This window comes from Penicillium verrucosum (genome assembly GCF_028828655.1).
Source record: "Penicillium verrucosum strain IBT 35672 chromosome Unknown utg000001l_segment0_segment0, whole genome shotgun sequence".
Taxonomy (NCBI): domain Eukaryota; kingdom Fungi; phylum Ascomycota; class Eurotiomycetes; order Eurotiales; family Aspergillaceae; genus Penicillium; species Penicillium verrucosum.
Genome location: NW_026643210.1, coordinates 3,019,676 through 3,038,159, shown reverse-complemented (window position 1 = coordinate 3,038,159; position 18,484 = coordinate 3,019,676). Strand labels below are relative to the sequence as shown.

Genomic DNA, 18,484 nt, shown 5'->3' with positions numbered 1-18,484 from the left:
CTCGCTTAAATAGTATATTTAATCAACAGCCAAAAGATTCATGAAACACAACCAGACCGGGAAATCACTGTGTTACTCTTTCGACAAGCCTAGTAAGAGTGTTAGAAAATGGAGCGAGTATGCCAATTATAGACAAGGAGCCTTACCTGAGGACACTAATGGAAAATGTCATGAGCCAAGCCAAGAGTGCAACCAGCAATACGGAAGCAAGTGCCTTTTGTCGCGTACATATACCATCATTTCGAGGATCGATGGCTTGATTGACCTCCGCTTCGGTGCAGGATCCTGTTACCTCGGAGAGTGAAGCAAATGCCAAACTAAGATTTGCGGAATCGAAGACAATGAAGAAGATATCCAGGAGGAGGAGACGTGCTTTAGCCGAGGGAGAGCGCAAACCCAAGGGCTTTGATGTGTATTCATCAAAGGTGATATATAAGAGGTAAACCAGGGCGACTGCATCGACGATGATCGCCATCAATGCAGATGGGCCTTGAGGGTGATGCCCTTGATTAGCCATGTGCTGAATCGACCCACCCAGAGCTAGTGCAGAGAGTGAGAAGCACCAAACGGTCATTCGAAGAATCAGCGGCACGATCGGGCTTCGCAGAAGGGTCTTCCTGAAACGCGTGATCCATATTTCCCTTCGGCCTCCGCTGTGTAGCGGATACTCCGGACTATCGCCCTCCAGGTGCTTTCCTCGCCATGGTTGCAAGTAATCACCGTGATTCTCATTCAGCCATTCTGACGTGACATGCTGTTCCTCTCTACCAGGCTCTCGGGGGTATTGGATGGTTCGTGAGAATGTCACCCAGCGCGATTCATGGTTGACGGGTGGAGACTCATCCTCAAACAGGCCGTTAGTGGTCGTGTGATTAGGTTGCGGCTTCGACGATGAATAGGGCGAGTGGTTGTGCTGAGCGACAAATGCGTCATTTGGTTGGGAAGGGAGTAAGCGATCGGTTGCCGTAGCTTCATCTCCGTCCTCCTCGGGCTCATCGACCGACCGGATCCAGGCTGCAAAGGCTCGCTATTAGGGACTGATCATCGAATCGAGCTTTCAAATGCGACACATACCAGGTAGAGATCGTAAGACGGAGCGTTGAGAGTACGCGGTTTCTTCCACTGTTTGACCGTCTGTACGCGCAAGTGCTGGATCGGAGGTTTTATTGCTAACAGCAGACTCGGTATCGACGTTATTAGGGCCTGGCAGCGGTGATGACTCTGCGATGGGTGGAAACTTCTCTGCCAGCCTCCCATCAAAGGCTCGCCCTGTAGCGCTGTGTTTGGGGCTGTCCATGCTATATAGAAGTTAAAACCTGAAACTCGGGAGCCGCGGGAAACTTTCAAACCAACAGTTTACCCGCGAATCCCCAATTGCTGATCAGGGAGGAAGTATGGTTGTTCAGGGATGGCCTCCCTAAGATGAAAGTGTACGCGGACCTCGGAAATGACGTCTCGAATTATCCAAACGCGTGGACCTGCTTTGCTCCCGCATCCCTTTTTCACCCACATGAAAAAAAAACAAATTTCAAGTTTCAACGGTCTATCTATTGTGAAAGTCTTCTTCTATTTCATTTATTCTGTTCCATTTGATATTTATTATTATCCCCGCGATCAAGCGATTGTCGATCTCTCAATTGTCTCAGGTCTCAGGCATCCTCCACCATGCGCCTTTTCCTAATTCCGATCTCGACAAAACGAGCTCTCATATATGCTCGACCCCTTAACAAGGATTTAGCGAAGGAGCTTTCTTATCTTGACAGAATTACAACAAAGGCGGCTGAAACATGGGCGAAGTGGGAGGAAGCCGACAAAGGATGGAAGATGCACCTTGTTCGTTGGGGCAATCGAGTTCAGCAACGGATACCATACGAAGAATGGGCCCTCAAAAGCATTCCTTCATTCAAAACCCAATTGCGAATTAATGGAGATCATGGAAAGTCCAAGGTGGATGTGCTGTTCCCCGGTAATGCGGTGCGGTTGGAGCGAATCCAACAAGTGGTGCGAACGATCGCCACGGAGAGGCAGGAAATTCATCGAAAGAGGATGATGTGGAGCTTGATTGCTGCCCCAATTACAGCACCTTTTGGGTTGGTACCAGTGTATGTGAATGCGACAAGTTTTCCCCGGTGATATGATATACTAATCAAGATCAGGGTTCCGAATATTCCCTTTTTCTATTTGGCATACCGGGGCTGGTCCCACTGGCGTGGTTAGTTTGATATTCTACACGGACCTGGTTCATGATACTGACGATTAATACACAGCATTGAATGGCTCAAGACATCTAGAATTTCTCGTCGAGAAGAATCTCCTCAACCCCATCTCATTACCGGAGCTAGAACAGCTATATGTCAAACGCGCATCCCAAACACTCGAACGTACCACAACCGAGACCTCATATTCCGAGGTTGCCGAGGACATAGAGCAGAGTGAGGACCGGGTCCTGTTGAAGATGTCTGATGCCAAGAAGTTGGCTACGATTTTGGATGCACCGGAGCTTGCATTGGAAGCCGAACGAGCCATCATTCAAGTCAATGAGCAGCTTGAGGCTGCAGCAAAGTCGAAACAAAATACGAAAGACGAGAAGAAAGATTCATAACGAGGGGTTTAATCACTATGTTCTGGGAAGGAGACATTGAGCTCTTCTACTCAACAAATGAAGGGGGTCATGTACCATAATGCAAGGGAACACATCGGATTTCAATAGAGAACCATATAGACGATAATTATTATGAACATTTGAATATGAACGATATAGTTAGTTAGTTACTCTGTACACAAAAAGATAATTACATTGTAAGTCCAATGACCTCAGAGCCCCTGACGGAAGTAGGTAAATCCGAGTCTCTCCCCCCATTGTTCCCACCTCATCCTCCACGCCATTCATTGGAGCTCCATACATCATGGCTACTAAAAAGATTGAGCAATGGGAGATTGAGCGATATTGGGAGATTTTCGCCTCATTATCAAATGGCCAAAAACACCTCAACAGCTCTCAGGCCGCCTCCGTGCTGAGGAACAGCCGGCTGCGTGATGACCAGCTCGAGAAGGTATGGGACATTGCCGATGTCGACGGAGACGGGGAGCTGGATTTCGAGGAGTTCTGTGTTGCGATGCGCTTAGTCTTCGACCTGGTCAACGGCGTAAGTGATCCACCATCTCAAATCACCACCAAATCGTTCTAACACAACGTCTTATCTGTATAGGAACTACAAGATGTCCCAAATGTCCTGCCAGATTGGCTAGTCCCAGAGTCAAAGTCACATCTCGTCCATGCGACCCGCGCACTAAGCAGTGGACAAGAACAATTTGAACGGATAGAAGACGAGGACGACTCGCTTGGTCTTAAGGACGGCTTCGATTGGTATATGAAGCCCGACGACAAGAACAAGTACACCGAGATCTATGATGCCAACCGGAACGCGCGCGGCCAAGTAGAATGTGAGTAACCCGCACAGCGCGCACAGCGCGCTCGAACAACAACCCGCTGACCATCTCCCAGTCCAACAACTACAACCACTCTACGAATCACTTGACGTCCCCGATACCGATGTCCACTCCGCCTGGAACCTGGTCAACCCGTCCGCATCACCCGCAATCAACAAAGATGCAACACTTGCCTTCCTGCACATCCTGAACTTCCGCCACGAGGGTTTCCGCATCCCACGCACCATCCCCGCATCCTTGCGCGCCTCATTCGAGCACAACCAAATCGACTACCAAGTCGACAAGGCACGACCCGCACAGCGCTACGGCGCAGACGGCGATACGGAAACACGGACAGGCCGCAAGGCCAAGTTCGGCGATACTTACCTCGGCCGTCTAGGCGTTGGCGGCAAGGGCTCATACCAGCCCAAGGGAACAGATTTCAGCGACACGATCCAGGATGAGGAGTGGGAGAAGGTACGGCTGCGCCGTGAGCTTGCGGAGTTGGAGAAGAAGCTGAGCTCCGCCAATAAAGCCTCCGACTCTAGACGGGATGGCCCGCGTCATGATGGCCGGCCCAACTGGGTTCTCATTAAGAAGGAGGCGCTTTCGCTCTTGGAGTATAAGGAGCGGGAGTTACGGGAGTTACGTGAGGGTACTGGCCGTGCTAAGGATGGTCAGGATTTGGAGCGACTTCGGGAGGATGTCAAGGCTGTTGGGGAACAGGTGGACGGGCTGAAGAGCCATATGGCCCAACGGCATAATGTCCTTTCAGACCTCCGCAACCAGATTGAGGACGAGAAAGCTCGGCGGTGATTGATTACTGTGTGAATATGTACTAGCGAAATTGTCGGCGTAATGCTTTTTGTTTCTCGTTTTTCTTTCATTGACCCCTTTCGCTGCATATATGTTGCTCTATATATCGAATTTTAGGCAGTGGCAACTATGTTCCCGATCAGGGCGTTGCCATTTGATGAGGGCACTCAGGGTCCCTAACTATGATTAATAACAGTCAGTGGATGAATCCATCCCAAAGGGCGAGTGGACTGCGTAGACTGTCTGCCGTAGCTACAGACCCAAGTCCACAAAGTGAGTCACACCAGCACATGTTAAATGTTATATTTCATTATGTTTATTGACTTGAATGGTCTGTTGGTCTAAGCTCTAATACCCCGGCGACATACCAACTTCTTAGCAACCAGTAGTTACCCATCTCTAGTCGCTCGTCTTTTTTTTTTAACATGGCCAAACCATCCAAGGCAGACGCAACACATATCTCAGCCTCAAGTCTCGGGATAGAGGAACTACTTGACAGCATGAATGGTCACATCCACGGTCCTATCGACGGGTGCATTCCCTTAGGAAGAGGAAGCAGTGTATCTGAAAGAGCGGTTAGGGGAATCGTTAGCCGCTACATGTATTTATAAATATCTTCAACTGTTACTCCGTCAGCCAGAACATTTCTTTGGTGGTTCGCAAGTTTGTCTTCAGAAGAGCTCGACGGAGCTCAAAGCGTGTGGTATATATCCTATCATCCCTCATCTGGCCTTGAGAGATACCCCCCACGGACAAGTGCGCTTCGCCAATGGAATCAAGGTACCTGGGATGAATCTGCAATGCGGAAAACCCAAGATATGGCCGACAGCAACTTTGGGAGAATCCCGGCAGAGTTTAATCCTGAGCACCAATTGTTAAAACAGCTCACATATACCTATATAAAGGCTTGCAGGGGACGTCCAGTGTCATGGATAGATAAGACTAATGCTGCCCCACTAGAAGCTCTCCGCCCCGCTCCGCCACCCCACAGACGCTAGTCCTGACTGCGGAATGTATATTCCGCTACACCCTTCGACAAGACTTATAGCGTGGTATTTCCCCAAAACTGCAGACAATTCACAACATAACTAAACATTCATCATGTCTCACCTTCAATATTTCTCCTACAAGGGCGTTGGCGAGAAGAATCGCCAGAAATTCAAGTACAGCCAAGCTGTTAGAATCGGAGATCGGATCGAGTGCGCAGGTCAAGGTGAGCAGTCAGATTGACTGTATAGTTTACTTTATTTGCTAACTTCGCCGGCTATAGGTGGTTGGAACCGTGAGACTGGCGAGTTTTACCGGGAAATCAATGAACAAATCGACCAAGCGTTCGCCAATGTCGAGCATAACCTGAAGGATGCTGGCGGTGAAGGCTGGAACCAGGTTTTCCGCGTCAACTCGTACCATGTGCCTATCAACGATGAGGCATTGGCAGCAATGGTGCGCAACTTTGAGAAGTACATGCCCGGGCACCAACCTATTTGGACTTGTGTCGGTGTTACTCGTCTTGGTGAGGATGATATGCGTGTGGAAATTGAGGTCGTGGCCCATGTACCTAACTAACCAGAATACTCTTCGAAGAGCAACTGGGAAAAGATCTGTGATAATGATCTAATGATCTAAATATAAGAAAATAAAACTAAACATGAGATGTAAATGTCAGTCTGGCTAGCCACGCTTGTAGGAAAAGGTCTATCAAGTGGCAGAAGATTATGCCTATGGAGCAAATGGATATTCTTTGAATTTTTATTTCTGATTAGTGTAAGAATATCGAAATAATTTAACACATGGTACAACAGCAAGGATGTATCGTAGTCTAGGCATCTACCTGACCAGGAAACGCGAACTGTAGCAATCGATACATGGACAAGTCACCAATCCCACCCTGTATGCCAACGCCAAGCAAATCAGCCAGCCGACCACAGATATTGTTACAATCCAGTAACCACTGGATATCATCCAGCATGTAGCTTAGATGGAAGAAGGAAAAAAAAAGCAAAGTAGACAGCTACTGAACACCTCAAGAGAGAATGTTCTCACCAGAATCGCGCTTCGTTTCAACTGCAACAAATGCAGCACCTTTCGTATCCAACCCCTTCTCAGCACGGAGATAGGCCTCCTCCGAACGATCTGTCAAGATATCGAGATCTTCATTTGACAAAATGGACGCAGGGTCAGCGCCAACCTCGAACCGCTCGAACTCGTTCTCGCCGAGAGCCTTGCGCAGTTCGTCGATATCTTGGGAATTCGCACTGGGGTCGAGCAAGGAGCGGAATTTGCCTTTTTGAATGACTAGACGTTCAAGGCGACGCTTGGAATCCGCTTTCTCAAGGAGTGTCTGCTCAACGGTACCCTTCGTTGCCAATCTGTAGATAATCACTGGCTTGGTCTGGCCAATGCGGTGGGCTCGATCCTGAGCCTGCAGATCCTGCTGGGGGTTCCAGTCAGAATCGAAGATGATCACGGTGTCGGCGGAGGTGAGATTAATTCCTTGGCCACCAGCTCGGGTGCTCAAGAGGAAGATCTTGTGACTCTTCTTGGTATTAAAGTTTTTGATCTGAGCCTGGCGTTCTGACTGTGCAATAGCACCGTCGATACGGCAGCAATCCCAGGAGCGGAGTGTCACTGCCCACTCTTCGATGATATCAAGTTGAGTCTTGAATTGAGAAAAAATTAGAATCTTGTGGCCCTTCTTAAGCAAGCATGAGACCAAGCGGTCTAACAAGAGCATTTTTCCAGAAGCGGAGACGAGTGTTTCGTCTACGGTAGAGGACTCATCCATCCACGGCCAATAGAAATTGTGTGGAGAGTTGCAGGCAAGGCGAGCCTGTAGGACCGGGTTTTGCATCTTCTTTTGGCCAATCTCTTTCTCTATGGGAACAATATTAGCAAAAGGACTAGGAAATGTGACCGGAAAGTGCCGTACTGGCAAGCTTCAGATTCGCAGCCTGCTGCATCTCTTCAAGCTCAGCATCGCTGGGCTCGAGCGTCTTCTCCTCTTCTTCAATTCCCAGTTCGAGTTTGCGGAGGTGCTCATCAAATTCTCCTTCACTTAGGTCATTGTAACTCTGACGCGTGCTGCGTCGGCGTCGGCGGCTAGAATTATTTCCATTGCTAGCCGGCGTGGATTCCCCGCTAGATCTAGCGCTCTTGATCGACATTGCATCGTCATTACCATTCCGTTTGCGCTTCATACTTTGCGAGCGCGTAGAGTTGCCGCTCTTACTCTCCAGACGCTCCAGAGCCTTACCTTCAAGGTACTGGCGTCCTGTACCATTGATTATCTCTCGATAGAGATCTTTCTGCTCTGTGGTTAGAGGCGCGTACAGAATGTATTCGCGCTTTTTAGGAAGAGTAGTTTCAACATCTGTTTTTAGACGTCGGAGAAGGAAGGGCTTCAGAATGGCGTGCATGCTGGTAACCAAGTTGCGCTTGCGTTGTTCAACAAGCTCTGCCTGGCCCTTGTTATCCAGGACAGAAGAGAAATCAAACCATCCTTCGAACGAGTTGAGGTCGTTGAAAACCTCAGGGAGCAGGAAATGTAGAAGTGACCACAACTCTGAGATGTTGTTTTGGAGGGGTGTTCCAGTTATCAGCAGACGATTGGCCGAGTTATAGGTCAAGAGTTCTTTGACAAGCTTGCAATTCATGTTTTTCAAGCGATGTCCCTCATCCTACAGATCGGTCAGCGTCTTGTAAATGAAAAATAACTGAAGAAAACGTACAACAACAATATAACGCCATTGATATTGACTCAAGAACTTTCGGTCATTCATGCATATCTCGTAGGAGGTGCACACAACGGGGAAATCCATGTCTCCCTGGTTTTTCATCTTCATATGCTTTTGGCGCATGGCGGCGCGCTCATCCTTTGAACCATGATACAAGACTGTTTTTATTCCCGGGGTCCATCGGGCGAATTCATCCACCCAATTACTCACCGTACTCAGCGGTGCTGCGATCATGAATGGACCAGAAACATTTTTCTCTTTAAGGAAAGCAATCATGGAGATTGCCTGAACAGTTTTCCCAAGGCCCATCTCATCGGCAAGGATACCACAAAGCCCATTCATCCATAAAGTTTTGAGCCATTCGAGGCCCTCCAGCTGGTACGTTCTCATTTTGCCACCACTCACAAGTGTTGGCTGCTGTGTCGCGACCAAGTCCTGATCACCAAGCGCTGTGGGGTTTGCTTCGTAGTCGTCTGCAGCTTGCTCAAGTGCTTGTTGCACCGAGGGATTGTCTTCGGTTACTTCCACATCAGCCTTCTTGAAGTAACTGGATATAGAGCTGCCATTGGCGGTGGCTGCCCGCTTAGGCCGACCTCTGGTCGATGCTGTGGCCTTTCCGCCGGCGTCTGCGTTCTCATCCGTTGCATCTTGGTTTGGCCGAGTACGAGTGGCTCGGCGAGCAGGTTCAGGAGGCGACTTGGTTTTCTTCTGGGTCGCAGCAGTCTGTTCACGGCGCTTGATCGCTGCCAAGCGTGCGTCCTCCTGCTGTTTCTTCATTTTCTCCGACATGATAGCAACAAAGACCTACAGGTACGACAAGATATCAGACCATTGTAATTAGATAAGACGAGGATGGACTGGAGACGTACCGAGCTGGTTTTCAACAGGTGCATCAAGGCCTTGGCCTTGCTGTCCATCCCCTCGACATCTTCTGAATCAGCCGACTCCTCCTTGGGTTTGTCATCTTTATCTTCAGCCGAGTTCGAGTCCTCAGCCTCAGTCGGGTCCGTGAGTGGCGACGAAGGAATCACCGACTCAGGTGCCATAGTCCCCGCACGGGAATCCGTGGGAGTAGCACTGTCTTCAATGGACATTTTGTCTGCTAGAAGTGAGTAAGCGAGTAGAAAGAGTGAATGACCTAAAGTGAGTACTAGATGGATGGAAATCCTACGTCATTCACAGGGGTGACAAAGTTTTTCGAGTCGTCAAGTTTCGCGAGGGGCGAGGGGCCAACGAATGTAATAGCAGAGACAGGATATGTACGAGTTTCCAACAAATGGACACTCGTAGTTCAGAGAAACACTGCCCAGAATTGGACGTTGGTTTGTGATATATCGGAGATCGAAGTAAGAGCGCGTTCTCGACGCGGCATTTTCGCGTTGGGTGCACGGACCAGGTATAGATTGGACGCCTGAAACTACTCGGACGCGGAGTTGACTTCAACATCATTCAAGACTATCATACAATTAATAATATTATACAACAAATCTTGCAACTCAATATGAAGAAAATAGTCTCAAATTCTCGAATTATTGATTGCTCCCTCAATTCTTGGTTGTATCCCTTTACTCCGAAGAGGAACAGCCATCTGTCGGCACCAGCATCACATCATCCAAGGACATCTCAGTGATCGTGCTAATATCAGTGGAACTTGGTTCTTCATCAGGCTCTCCCTCGGGTTTCATGGGATCGCTTTCTTCTGGCATCACAATAGGCTCAAAGCAGACAAATTCATCAATGAGGCGATCAACGTTCATGTTTGTCATTCCACGGTACGCCCGAGCGAAAAAGCTCGAAGGCATGTCTTCTTCGACGGGCTGGGTCAACGGAGGCGTCTGAAACTTTGCACGTGCGGGGCTTATTCCAAGACCAACGCCATTAACTTGGAGGGTTGGCTGGTAGTTGAACTGACGGTGCATCGCCTCGGCCTGGGCCTCTATTTTCTCAAGCTTGGCCTGCTGTATGTTTCGTTGATACTTGAGTTGGCTCTCCGTTGGGCTGCAATCCACCGAAGGCTGGTTTCCGGTGAGGACTCTGCTGATAGGTTTGGCGGGTTTCTTGAAAAATGGCTGGGCGACGTTCCCGTTCCGTGGCGCCTTAGATGGGGTTTCTTGTAGAAACTCCGGTGGAAATGATTCTGGCGTGACAGTTGCAGAGGATAGTCCTTGTGGTCTGACACCGGCTTGCTTGTATTGTTGGATCTGAGCGGCGTTGCGTGGACCGATGTTCAGCCTGACCATTCCACCCAGTCGAGGCTTTGTGGTGTCCCACGACGAGTCCGGTTTCCGTTCATAATACTTTCCCCAATTCAGCATGGGACCAAGATCGTCAGAGTCACGTTGGATTAAATCCATTGGGTTCATTGTGCCGTCCATACGTGTACCAATGCTTTGAATGAATGCACTCTTCGCACTACTGACTGGGTCCATCAAAGGATTGATTGGGGTCTCGATCTCATTGGGGGGTGGAGTGAATCTCAGGTTGTCTTTCCATTCGAACTTGTCGGGTTCATGGGAGTCCGAGGATTCTCGCAGCACCACCAGGCTGTCTCCCCAATCGCCGGCATATCTTCGAGGTAGCCCGTGTTGATGCAAGTACTGTCTGGCTTTCAGGACGTCGTGGGCCTGGCACATTAAAAGGTCCGTGTACTCCGTGAGCAACAGGTTTCGATTGGTCTCTCGAGCGATTCTTTTCAGCACCAATTGAGGTGGCGGCTTAAAATGCTTCAGATCGCTGTTATCAATTCTCATGAGTACGCTTCGCTGTCTGCGTCGCATTTGGTCCAGTCTTTTATTCTCTCGTTCGATTTGTTTGTTGCGAACGCTTATGACCTGCATGAGCTGTATTCGCTCATCTGGCCCAAGGCCAAGAAGGTCGCAAACGCGTCTCCAGCTATGGTACTTCATTGTGTTTTCGACGATTTCAACTTGCATAGCCTTGTGCAGATCTTTCCATTTCGGGTTGGGGATCTATAACGACGAGTGACATTAGATTCGGTCAGTTGTACGAAAAACGGGGAAAAGCCACAGTATACTTACAGCATCAAGGAGCACCTGACTCGCATCTGGCAGTGGTTCATCATCACTGTCCGGGGAGGTGCCCATATCCTCGGTACCCGGAGGCGCATCCGCACAAGTCATGCGCGCCATATTTACGTTCCTCGCATACACCGGATTGTCCATGTTGTTACTGGCGATGTAGTTATCGAGCTGATCCATTGGGACTCGTTCCATCCCAGACGGAGGCGATGGAACGGTTGGCATTGACCCAGCGTTACGGGGAGGGAGTGCAACGTCGCTTGTCTGCATGTGCTGTTGGCTGTCGCCAACGGCGCGATTCTGCGCAGTGGTGGAATCACGACCTGGCTGTGGTCTGCTCAAACTGGGAAACGCAGCTGGTGGCAGGTTGGGGTTGAATGGCACAGTGTTTGGCCTGCGCCTCTTTTGTGGGCGTGGTCTGCCTGATTCCCCAAGCTCGATGGAGTCGTCAAAGGAGTCGTATCCGTGGCGCAGCGAGATCTGTGACGGCGTTTCATATTCATCTTCGCCATATCGCACCGGCGCGCGGATACTGTCGCGCAGTTTCATGCTGCTCATTTTGGCGGCGCGCTGAGATGAGGCGTGGGGTGTGGGGGAGGGGTGAGGGGTGATGCGTTTAATGGCAGTGTGGATGTATCGATCGTAGGTATGTTAAAAGGTCAATGGGAAGCATGCGCTTCATTGTAAGGGTGCGATGAGTGATCGTGGTGGGGTCGCGAGATGGAAAGGCTGTCGCGCGAGATGAAGGAAGAGAGGAGAAAGGAAGATCGGGGTGGATTTGAAGTCGCGCAAAGTCAGTGCAAGACTCGAGTTCTCAGTTCGAAAAGGAAAACAAACGGCAGGGGCAAATTGAGTCGAGACAGCAAGGTGGGTTCAAACGCCAGGTCAGATGCCTAAGGGCATCAATCGACTTCCGCACGTCTTGAGACTTGCCAAAGTCTGATATCGACCCCATTATCGATTTTCCTACACAAAGTGTAGCCATGTGCTATGTTGAACTTTTTCCATGTTTATGATCTTACGGATATGAAGATATAAAGGCGTAATGGCCAGTGGATGGCCTGAATGTTGGGAAGCTAGTAGCAACGAGCAACTGAAGCTGGGTATTTGCATGTAAGAACCATGAACCAATAAAGCAGCCAAATAAAGCAGACATGAAAGAAAAGGAGACAGCCACCCTACTCAAAACAATGTACAGATTCCCTTCATTACCTTTCATCATCCAGAATATTCGTCCTTCTCTCCATCTCCAGAGCATGACATTGCCATTCATAGTCCAATGAAAGACACTCGCAAAAAGCGACCTCGGCTGACTCTAGACCACGCGGTCTTGGAATGGAGCATTCGGATTTCGCGCATAAAAGGGGTCATCTTCATCATCATCCACGTCCATTTCACCCTCATCCATGACAGGATCATCATTTCTATGATCTTGAAAACTTCGCTTCTTCGCGAGCACTAGTGGTGCGGATGGGGGCGCAAGACTCGCAGCCCCACGAACAGTAAGCTTTTTAGCACGCTCAACATCACGCTTAGCAGAAAGAATGGTATCGAAAGCCGTGAGAATGCACTTCATGGAGTCCTCGATTGAAACACAGAAACGACGCTCCTGGATCATGTGCGCAGCTTCAACCGACGGAATATTGAGCATTACCATGGTGTAGGCAATGATGACAGCGGCGGAACGTTCATTCCCGGATTCACAGAAGACGAGAACTTTCTTTTTCTGTTGTTGGCCATCTAACACCATCCCATTGGGTCCCACATCCACTCCAGCCAGATGATCGTTGATGCGGCGGATAGCGCGTGGGAATGTAGAAATGAGTTCTTGGTTATCAAGGACATCAACCGTGTCGGCCATGATACCGGCTTCGGCCGCCGCCTTTTCGCCTGAGACAAGGCGTGCCAGGGCCGAGTGTCGACTTCGAATAGCAAGGAGTAGTGTGAACCCTTGGCTGCGGATGTAATCGGCATCACGTAGACATGATGAAGGGCCCAGAGATAAGAATGGAAGGATGGACTGGGCTTGGCGGCGCATATCGTAATTCCACTGCGAATGATTGAAGCGGCGGGTGAACCCACCTAGATCAACGCGGTTGAAGAATCCGGGACAAACAAAGTCCCCTTCTGCAAAGTGGTGGGAATCACGCTTGAAGGTTTCCAGGTCGACAATTACAGTGTCATTGTTGCCTGAGAACCCAAAATAGCCTGCCCCAAGAGACCCGGTCGAGGGTGGATAACGTGGTGTAGATGTGTACTCTTGTGCCCGAACATAACGAGAGTGCTCATTATGAGACATGGGCACTTCTCTTTGTGAATTACCGTTAGACATTGTGCTTTATGGGAGTTTTCACTCTCACGCCCGTGGGCCGTAACAATGCCAGGTTCTGCTGTATTGACTGATTGGCGCGAAGATCAAATATGCTGTAACTTCAAGCGGAAAGAAGGCACATGCATAAATTCGATGTCGCCGAGAGTGCAAGACACACAGTAAAAACGCAGGGAATGAATTTGCCAAGTTGAATAACCGTAGCAGAATCGCTGGAAGGACTTGTAGTCCCACAATTTGAAGTCAAAGTGCAGTATCGGAAAGTAGGAGTACCGATGGAATGAATAGCTCCAAGATGGTTGCAGATCCAACATCTCTATGGGGGAGAGCTCAGGTCCACCCGTGGCCGGAGCTCTCCCGCACGTTGAGATTAGGTAAGGCAATTCATCCCCCGGGGCCCCTGAGCACTTCCAAGGTTCCTCATATTCACTCCCTACCGTGGCATTTGCTTCAATTCTGAAGCTTTGAGTGGTCATTTATGTGAGCTTCCGAGTTATAGTCGACAAAACCAAGATAAAGGTTTCTCAAGTTGGTTTGAAGTGCGAATAGCTTCGTGTTCCAGTCCTGGCAAATGTGACATGCCGAACTCGCCAATGACCTTTTCAGCCAAGTCGCATGGTTATACGGAACGTTACAAAGTTGACAGATGAAGATGAATCGACTATGATGGTCCGTGAATGAACTAGGATAGCTCGTTCACCGCCCTGTGCCTGTCTTCTAGGCCTTGTTTCCTAGTACTACATCCTAGTACTACATACTATGAGTCTATGACCAACCTAAAGTTCTGGCGCAGATCTTCTAGCTTTTGAATCAGATCATGGTTCCTCTCACTTATATCAAAATTGAAAGCTCTTCTATAGTCTATGTAAGTAGCAATTGACTTATAATTGCTGCTAAAGCCGTACTTATGCAGATAGTATTTGCCCTTGTGGTTGATCAACTTATATAAAACTGTACAACTTCTAGTAGAATAGTACCTTGTTTTACGACACAAGCGGAAGCCCAATCAAGAGTGCCAAGGGAAAAAGAATCTAGGCCATGGCCTTGTATCTGCGAGCCCCGGACTCCGAAGTGAGCTCCGAGCGGGCGGACCGCCCCGCATCCATATAAGAACTCGCGTGTTGGTATGCTCGATAGCAAAGACAGAATCACAAATAAACAATGGAAGAAAAACCTCTACCGGGGGCTTTTACCAGAAAGCGAGAGAGAAGATATCCACGCTTTCAGAGCTGGGGCCTCCCATTAATATGGACACTCTTTGCGTTACTCGTTCTTTGTAATCACTACAATCTATACCCCGGATCATACCCCTGGGATAGCCCAAAAACATTTAAATACAGCGGCGAACACATAATCTGGGGACCATGCGGCGACCTACACAGCAGACCACTCGAATGCAGCAGCATCGGAGTCCCATAGATCAATTTGCAACAGAGAAGAGCTTATGGCGGGATGGGAGTTTTCTCGGTTGACTGTGAGGTGATTTTTCGCTTGTAGCTTTGGACTCTGGAAGAGTGTCCTTTGTCTTAGATGATATTATATCATAAGGAGGGTTTGGAGAGAACCAAGTACATATAAGGCTTGGACTGAGGTTACGGCATTTCCTAGAACTACATCAACTTACAAAAACTTACAAAATCAATCTGCACAAATCCTACAAGGACGATGACATACAATTGAAGAGAGTGGTTTCATTATCCGCTATTTGTGTAATCAGACAGGGACAAATTCTTGACGAATGCTACACCACCTGAGCAGTGCACACACCAAAGCCACACAATAGATACACAGAGAGCCACATCCTAGATATGAAAAAAAGGGGACCCAATGGAAGTTCCAATGGGGACGAATGGTATTCCAGGCCAAGGGCCTTGGGCAAAATCAGAACAAAAATGGTAAGATAAAAGCCCGTAGAGGAGCAATGATCGTAGAGAAAGTCAATAAATCCGTGCGTCACTCACACCGGGACATAAGGATTGACAAGAAAAAGGATAGATCATACTCAAGACAATAACGCCTTGAGAGGAAAGAAATTCGTAATGAGCGTCTTGGTGGAAGACGCAAAAATAGAACCGCCGATGAAAAGGGGAGAAAAAGAATCCACAGGAAAGCTGAACGGAACACTGTATGTACAAATCGGGTGAAAGAAGACGCCCACGATGTCGAAAGTGGGGAAGAAAAAAGCAGAGGAAGTAATGGGATGTCTCAAAATAATTGTCAGGATGTCGCTATGCCGAGGTTGCGCCGTAAATCGAACTGAAAAAAAAAAAAAAAAGAAAAAATTTCAAAACCATACGCACCGCACGCCTACGACTGCGGCCGTTCTGGTGCCGCCTCTTTGGATGACTTTTCTTTGTCCTTGGGTTTCCAGAAGTGCATCATTCGGCTGAGACGGTGGCCCTTCTTCTTCGTTTTGTCGGATGCGTTGCTAGGGGTTTTCTCCTCCTGGTTGAGCTTGCTCCGCTCAGAATGGGCACCACCGACCAGCTTGGAAAGGCTGGCTAGACTAGAGCGTTTGGAGGCGTTAGCCTGGCTGGTGCGTCTGGTACCAGCAGCTGAGAAGGACGCGGCGCGGTCGGTAGAAAGACGTCCACGGGGGAGGAAAGAAGCAGCCGAGAAACGATTCAGAGTATTAGTCATGGTCGATGCACTGCTGGTCAAAGACGGAACATCTTCAACCGATGCGTAAGGATATTCTGCCGCAGGAAGATGATGATACGAGTGACTGGAGAGGTTCCGGTCAGTCATCGAGGATGCCGCAATTGACCGCGGAGCATCCGGAGACGGAAAAGACGAGTCGCACGGCGAAATGCCTGGTTGTAACGCGAATGGTGGGATTTTAGGTAGCATTTCAGTGGGTGACGTTGCTGGCCGCTTGTCGATAGCTAAGAAGCGGGGAGAAATGTCGGGACTGGGAGGTGCGATCACCTTATGCGCGGGTTCTTCGGTCTTCAAAAGTTCCACGGGGGTTCGAGGCTTGCTGGCGAAAGGATTGCTGGCATTATGCACCTGCTCATGGGCACTTCGTTCCTCCGGCTGTTCGTGGCTCAGATGTTTATCGCCTTGTCGAATGCCTAAGCCAGCATTCCGAGAAGAAATGCTACCGGTAGGGGCACGGGTCAGAGTATCACTAGTGCCAGAGGTAGCATTGCTGTGAATGGATTTCACATCGTCCTCCGATGACGAGAAAACTGCATCGTCGATCGATGTCGTGTTCGCCGTCAGGCGTTCACCCTTAGGTAACTGGGAGGCAGCCAGGAAGGCATCCTCTTCCTCCTCGTCAAACACATCGGGCGTTTCGACTGCTGAGGCCGGTCCCAAACGGAATGCGCCGAGAGCAGTGCGGTCGAATGGTTGCATCGCCGGAGCACTTTCCGTGCGCCGATGGTATCGCATCTCTGGGCCAACAAATTCACCGCGTCTTCCGCCGCTGTACATCCGCTGGGTTGCAACCGAAAAATTGTTGTTGGGCGCACCCTGGGTCACTGGTCGCATGTCGGGAGTGTTGAAAGGACCGAGTGCAGCATCGAGGTCGATGATGGGGCTACTTAACACATTGTCATGTGGGCCAACCCCCTGTTCATAGAAACTTCTCGGTTTCCACGAGGTTTCTAGAGTTTGTGTAGGCAAAGAACAACCATCATCGGATTGACGATCGTTTTGAATTGGATCAAGGGCAGAAGGAGGCATTGTCGGATTGGTCGGAGTTCGGATGACAACGACATCGTCATTATCGAAATCAACGTCTAAAACCGATCCGGTTCCTGAGTTGGTCCGAGTAAGAGCAGGGGGGCGAGGTGCGAGAGTGCGAGGTACAGGCGGCTCCTCTTTTGTGTCAGTCTTTGCATGGCGTTTACCCTTGCCCTTGCTCTTGGTTCGGGTTAGAATGTGGCCGGCCCAAGAGCGAACACGCTTCTGCTTCTTCTTTTTCGACTTAATAGGGGATTTGTTGTCCGACAAGTGCTCTGTCGCTTCATCGCCAGATGTATCGGAACCATCGTCCGAAAATGAAGGTCGGTAGTTGTCTGTCGACTGAATATCATCGGTCGAGAGAGTCGAATCGAGATGCGGTGTTGATTTGCTCTTTCGGGAGCGGGAGTGCCCAGCAGCCGAGTGAGAACGTTTGATGGAGGATCCTGAGTCGTCGTCCATCTGCATAAAATCCATCACCAAAGAGGCATCGGCTGTTTTTGGTCGAGGTTTTGGGTTGTAATCAGGTCTTGGCGTTACCCTATCTGAGAAAGTGGGCTTCTCCACCTCTTGCTGCACCTTAATTGTGGCCATACTATCCGAGTTACCATGCGAAGCAGCAGAGACTGGTCGCTCGACATGCGAGGTCTGGTTGTTCAAGGCCATTTCCGCTTGAATGACAGCTGGAATTGGGGGCACAGGAGGGACGGGAGGGAGTTGAGGAGACGCAGGTGGCGTGGGGCGGCCGAGGCTAATACCTGACTGAGAGACCGGTCGCGGAGGAATATCAGATGCAGATTTGCGATTAGGGTCGGCGGGTGTAGTAGGCGCGCTTGCCATGCCGGAATTGGGACCAAGTGCCTTGGTGATAGTGTTCAAGTCGACATTAGAGATCGCAGCCGAACGGCGATGGGCATGGCCCCGTCGTCCAGGACCCCTACCCAAACCAGGCCCTGGAGCTGGAAGATGTTGATCTGCCATAGAAGATGCCCGTTTGTGACCTGGTCCAACTATTTCCGGTGTTACCAAGTGGTCGGTTCCAACAAACTCGCTGGGTCGCCGACGGTGTCCGCCCGCGCGAGGATTCGACAAGGATGGCGCTGAGAGGTGGGATGGCTCCTGTTCTGATCCGGGATTAAAAGAAAATGCGGGCAATGCGGCACGTTCCCGGCGCTCAGGGGTCTCCGATTGGGTTTTGGGGGAATCCGGGTTCCGGGCTGGAAAGACAAATGGGGGATTAGGCAATGGTGTGTGCATGTGTTCGCGACGATCGGGGCTGGCAGACTGATTCGAGGTATCAAAATGTGGCGGGAAGCCCGCCTGGGACTGCGGAGGAAGTGAAATGGAAGCCATAATCGAAGGCAAGAAAAAAAAGAAAAACAAAAGAATGCAGTAATAAAGGAATTTAGCGAAGTGACGACAAAAGCCCGGTGAGATCCAGATGGGCG

The 18,484-nt window shown here is 49.7% G+C and overlaps 8 protein-coding genes across 8 annotated transcripts; 3 read left to right on the top strand and 5 right to left on the bottom strand.

The window, feature by feature from the left end:
- Positions 1-30: 30 nt before the first annotated feature.
- Positions 31-1,297, bottom strand: N7516_001123 (phospholipase D regulator; the record flags this gene model as incomplete). The annotated part of the gene is made up of 3 exons (XM_057213845.1): positions 31-89; positions 147-1,014; positions 1,075-1,297. 3 exons carry the CDS (start codon positions 1,295-1,297, stop codon positions 65-67), a joined length of 1,116 nt encoding a protein of 371 aa, XP_057075728.1. The 3' UTR covers positions 31-64.
- A 368-nt stretch (positions 1,298-1,665) lies between these two features.
- N7516_001122 (mitochondrial K+-H+ exchange-related family protein) lies at positions 1,666-2,602 on the top strand (the record flags this gene model as incomplete). Its single annotated transcript, XM_057213844.1, has 3 exons — positions 1,666-2,102; positions 2,157-2,212; positions 2,268-2,602. 3 exons carry the CDS (start codon positions 1,666-1,668, stop codon positions 2,600-2,602), a joined length of 828 nt encoding a protein of 275 aa, XP_057075727.1.
- A 286-nt stretch (positions 2,603-2,888) lies between these two features.
- Positions 2,889-4,245, top strand: end3 (cytoskeletal adaptor protein SagA; the record flags this gene model as incomplete). Its single annotated transcript, XM_057213843.1, has 3 exons — positions 2,889-3,146; positions 3,210-3,444; positions 3,506-4,245. The coding sequence occupies exons 1-3, from the start codon at positions 2,907-2,909 to the stop codon at positions 4,243-4,245; spliced, it is 1,215 nt and encodes a 404-aa protein (XP_057075726.1). The 5' UTR covers positions 2,889-2,906.
- Positions 4,246-5,346: 1,101 nt separating this feature from the next.
- N7516_001120 (RidA family protein) lies at positions 5,347-5,811 on the top strand (the record flags this gene model as incomplete). The annotated part of the gene is made up of 2 exons (XM_057213842.1): positions 5,347-5,458; positions 5,516-5,811. The coding sequence occupies 2 exons, from the start codon at positions 5,347-5,349 to the stop codon at positions 5,809-5,811; spliced, it is 408 nt and encodes a 135-aa protein (XP_057075725.1).
- Positions 5,812-6,268: 457 nt separating this feature from the next.
- On the bottom strand, positions 6,269-9,073 carry N7516_001119 (putative SNF2 family helicase/ATPase PasG; the record flags this gene model as incomplete). The annotated part of the gene is made up of 4 exons (XM_057213841.1): positions 6,269-7,119; positions 7,175-7,922; positions 7,974-8,783; positions 8,849-9,073. The coding sequence occupies 4 exons, from the start codon at positions 9,071-9,073 to the stop codon at positions 6,269-6,271; spliced, it is 2,634 nt and encodes an 877-aa protein (XP_057075724.1).
- A 471-nt stretch (positions 9,074-9,544) lies between these two features.
- N7516_001118 (uncharacterized protein) lies at positions 9,545-11,575 on the bottom strand (the record flags this gene model as incomplete). The annotated part of the gene is made up of 2 exons (XM_057213840.1): positions 9,545-10,948; positions 11,018-11,575. 2 exons carry the CDS (start codon positions 11,573-11,575, stop codon positions 9,545-9,547), a joined length of 1,962 nt encoding a protein of 653 aa, XP_057075723.1.
- A 757-nt stretch (positions 11,576-12,332) lies between these two features.
- Positions 12,333-13,349, bottom strand: N7516_001117 (dual specificity protein phosphatase family protein; the record flags this gene model as incomplete). The annotated part of the gene is made up of 1 exon (XM_057213839.1): positions 12,333-13,349. One exon carries the CDS (start codon positions 13,347-13,349, stop codon positions 12,333-12,335), a length of 1,017 nt encoding a protein of 338 aa, XP_057075722.1.
- A 2,304-nt stretch (positions 13,350-15,653) lies between these two features.
- Positions 15,654-18,389, bottom strand: N7516_001116 (putative cell wall proline rich protein; the record flags this gene model as incomplete). The annotated part of the gene is made up of 1 exon (XM_057213838.1): positions 15,654-18,389. The coding sequence occupies one exon, from the start codon at positions 18,387-18,389 to the stop codon at positions 15,654-15,656; it is 2,736 nt and encodes a 911-aa protein (XP_057075721.1).
- Between the last annotated feature and the right edge of the window lie 95 nt (positions 18,390-18,484).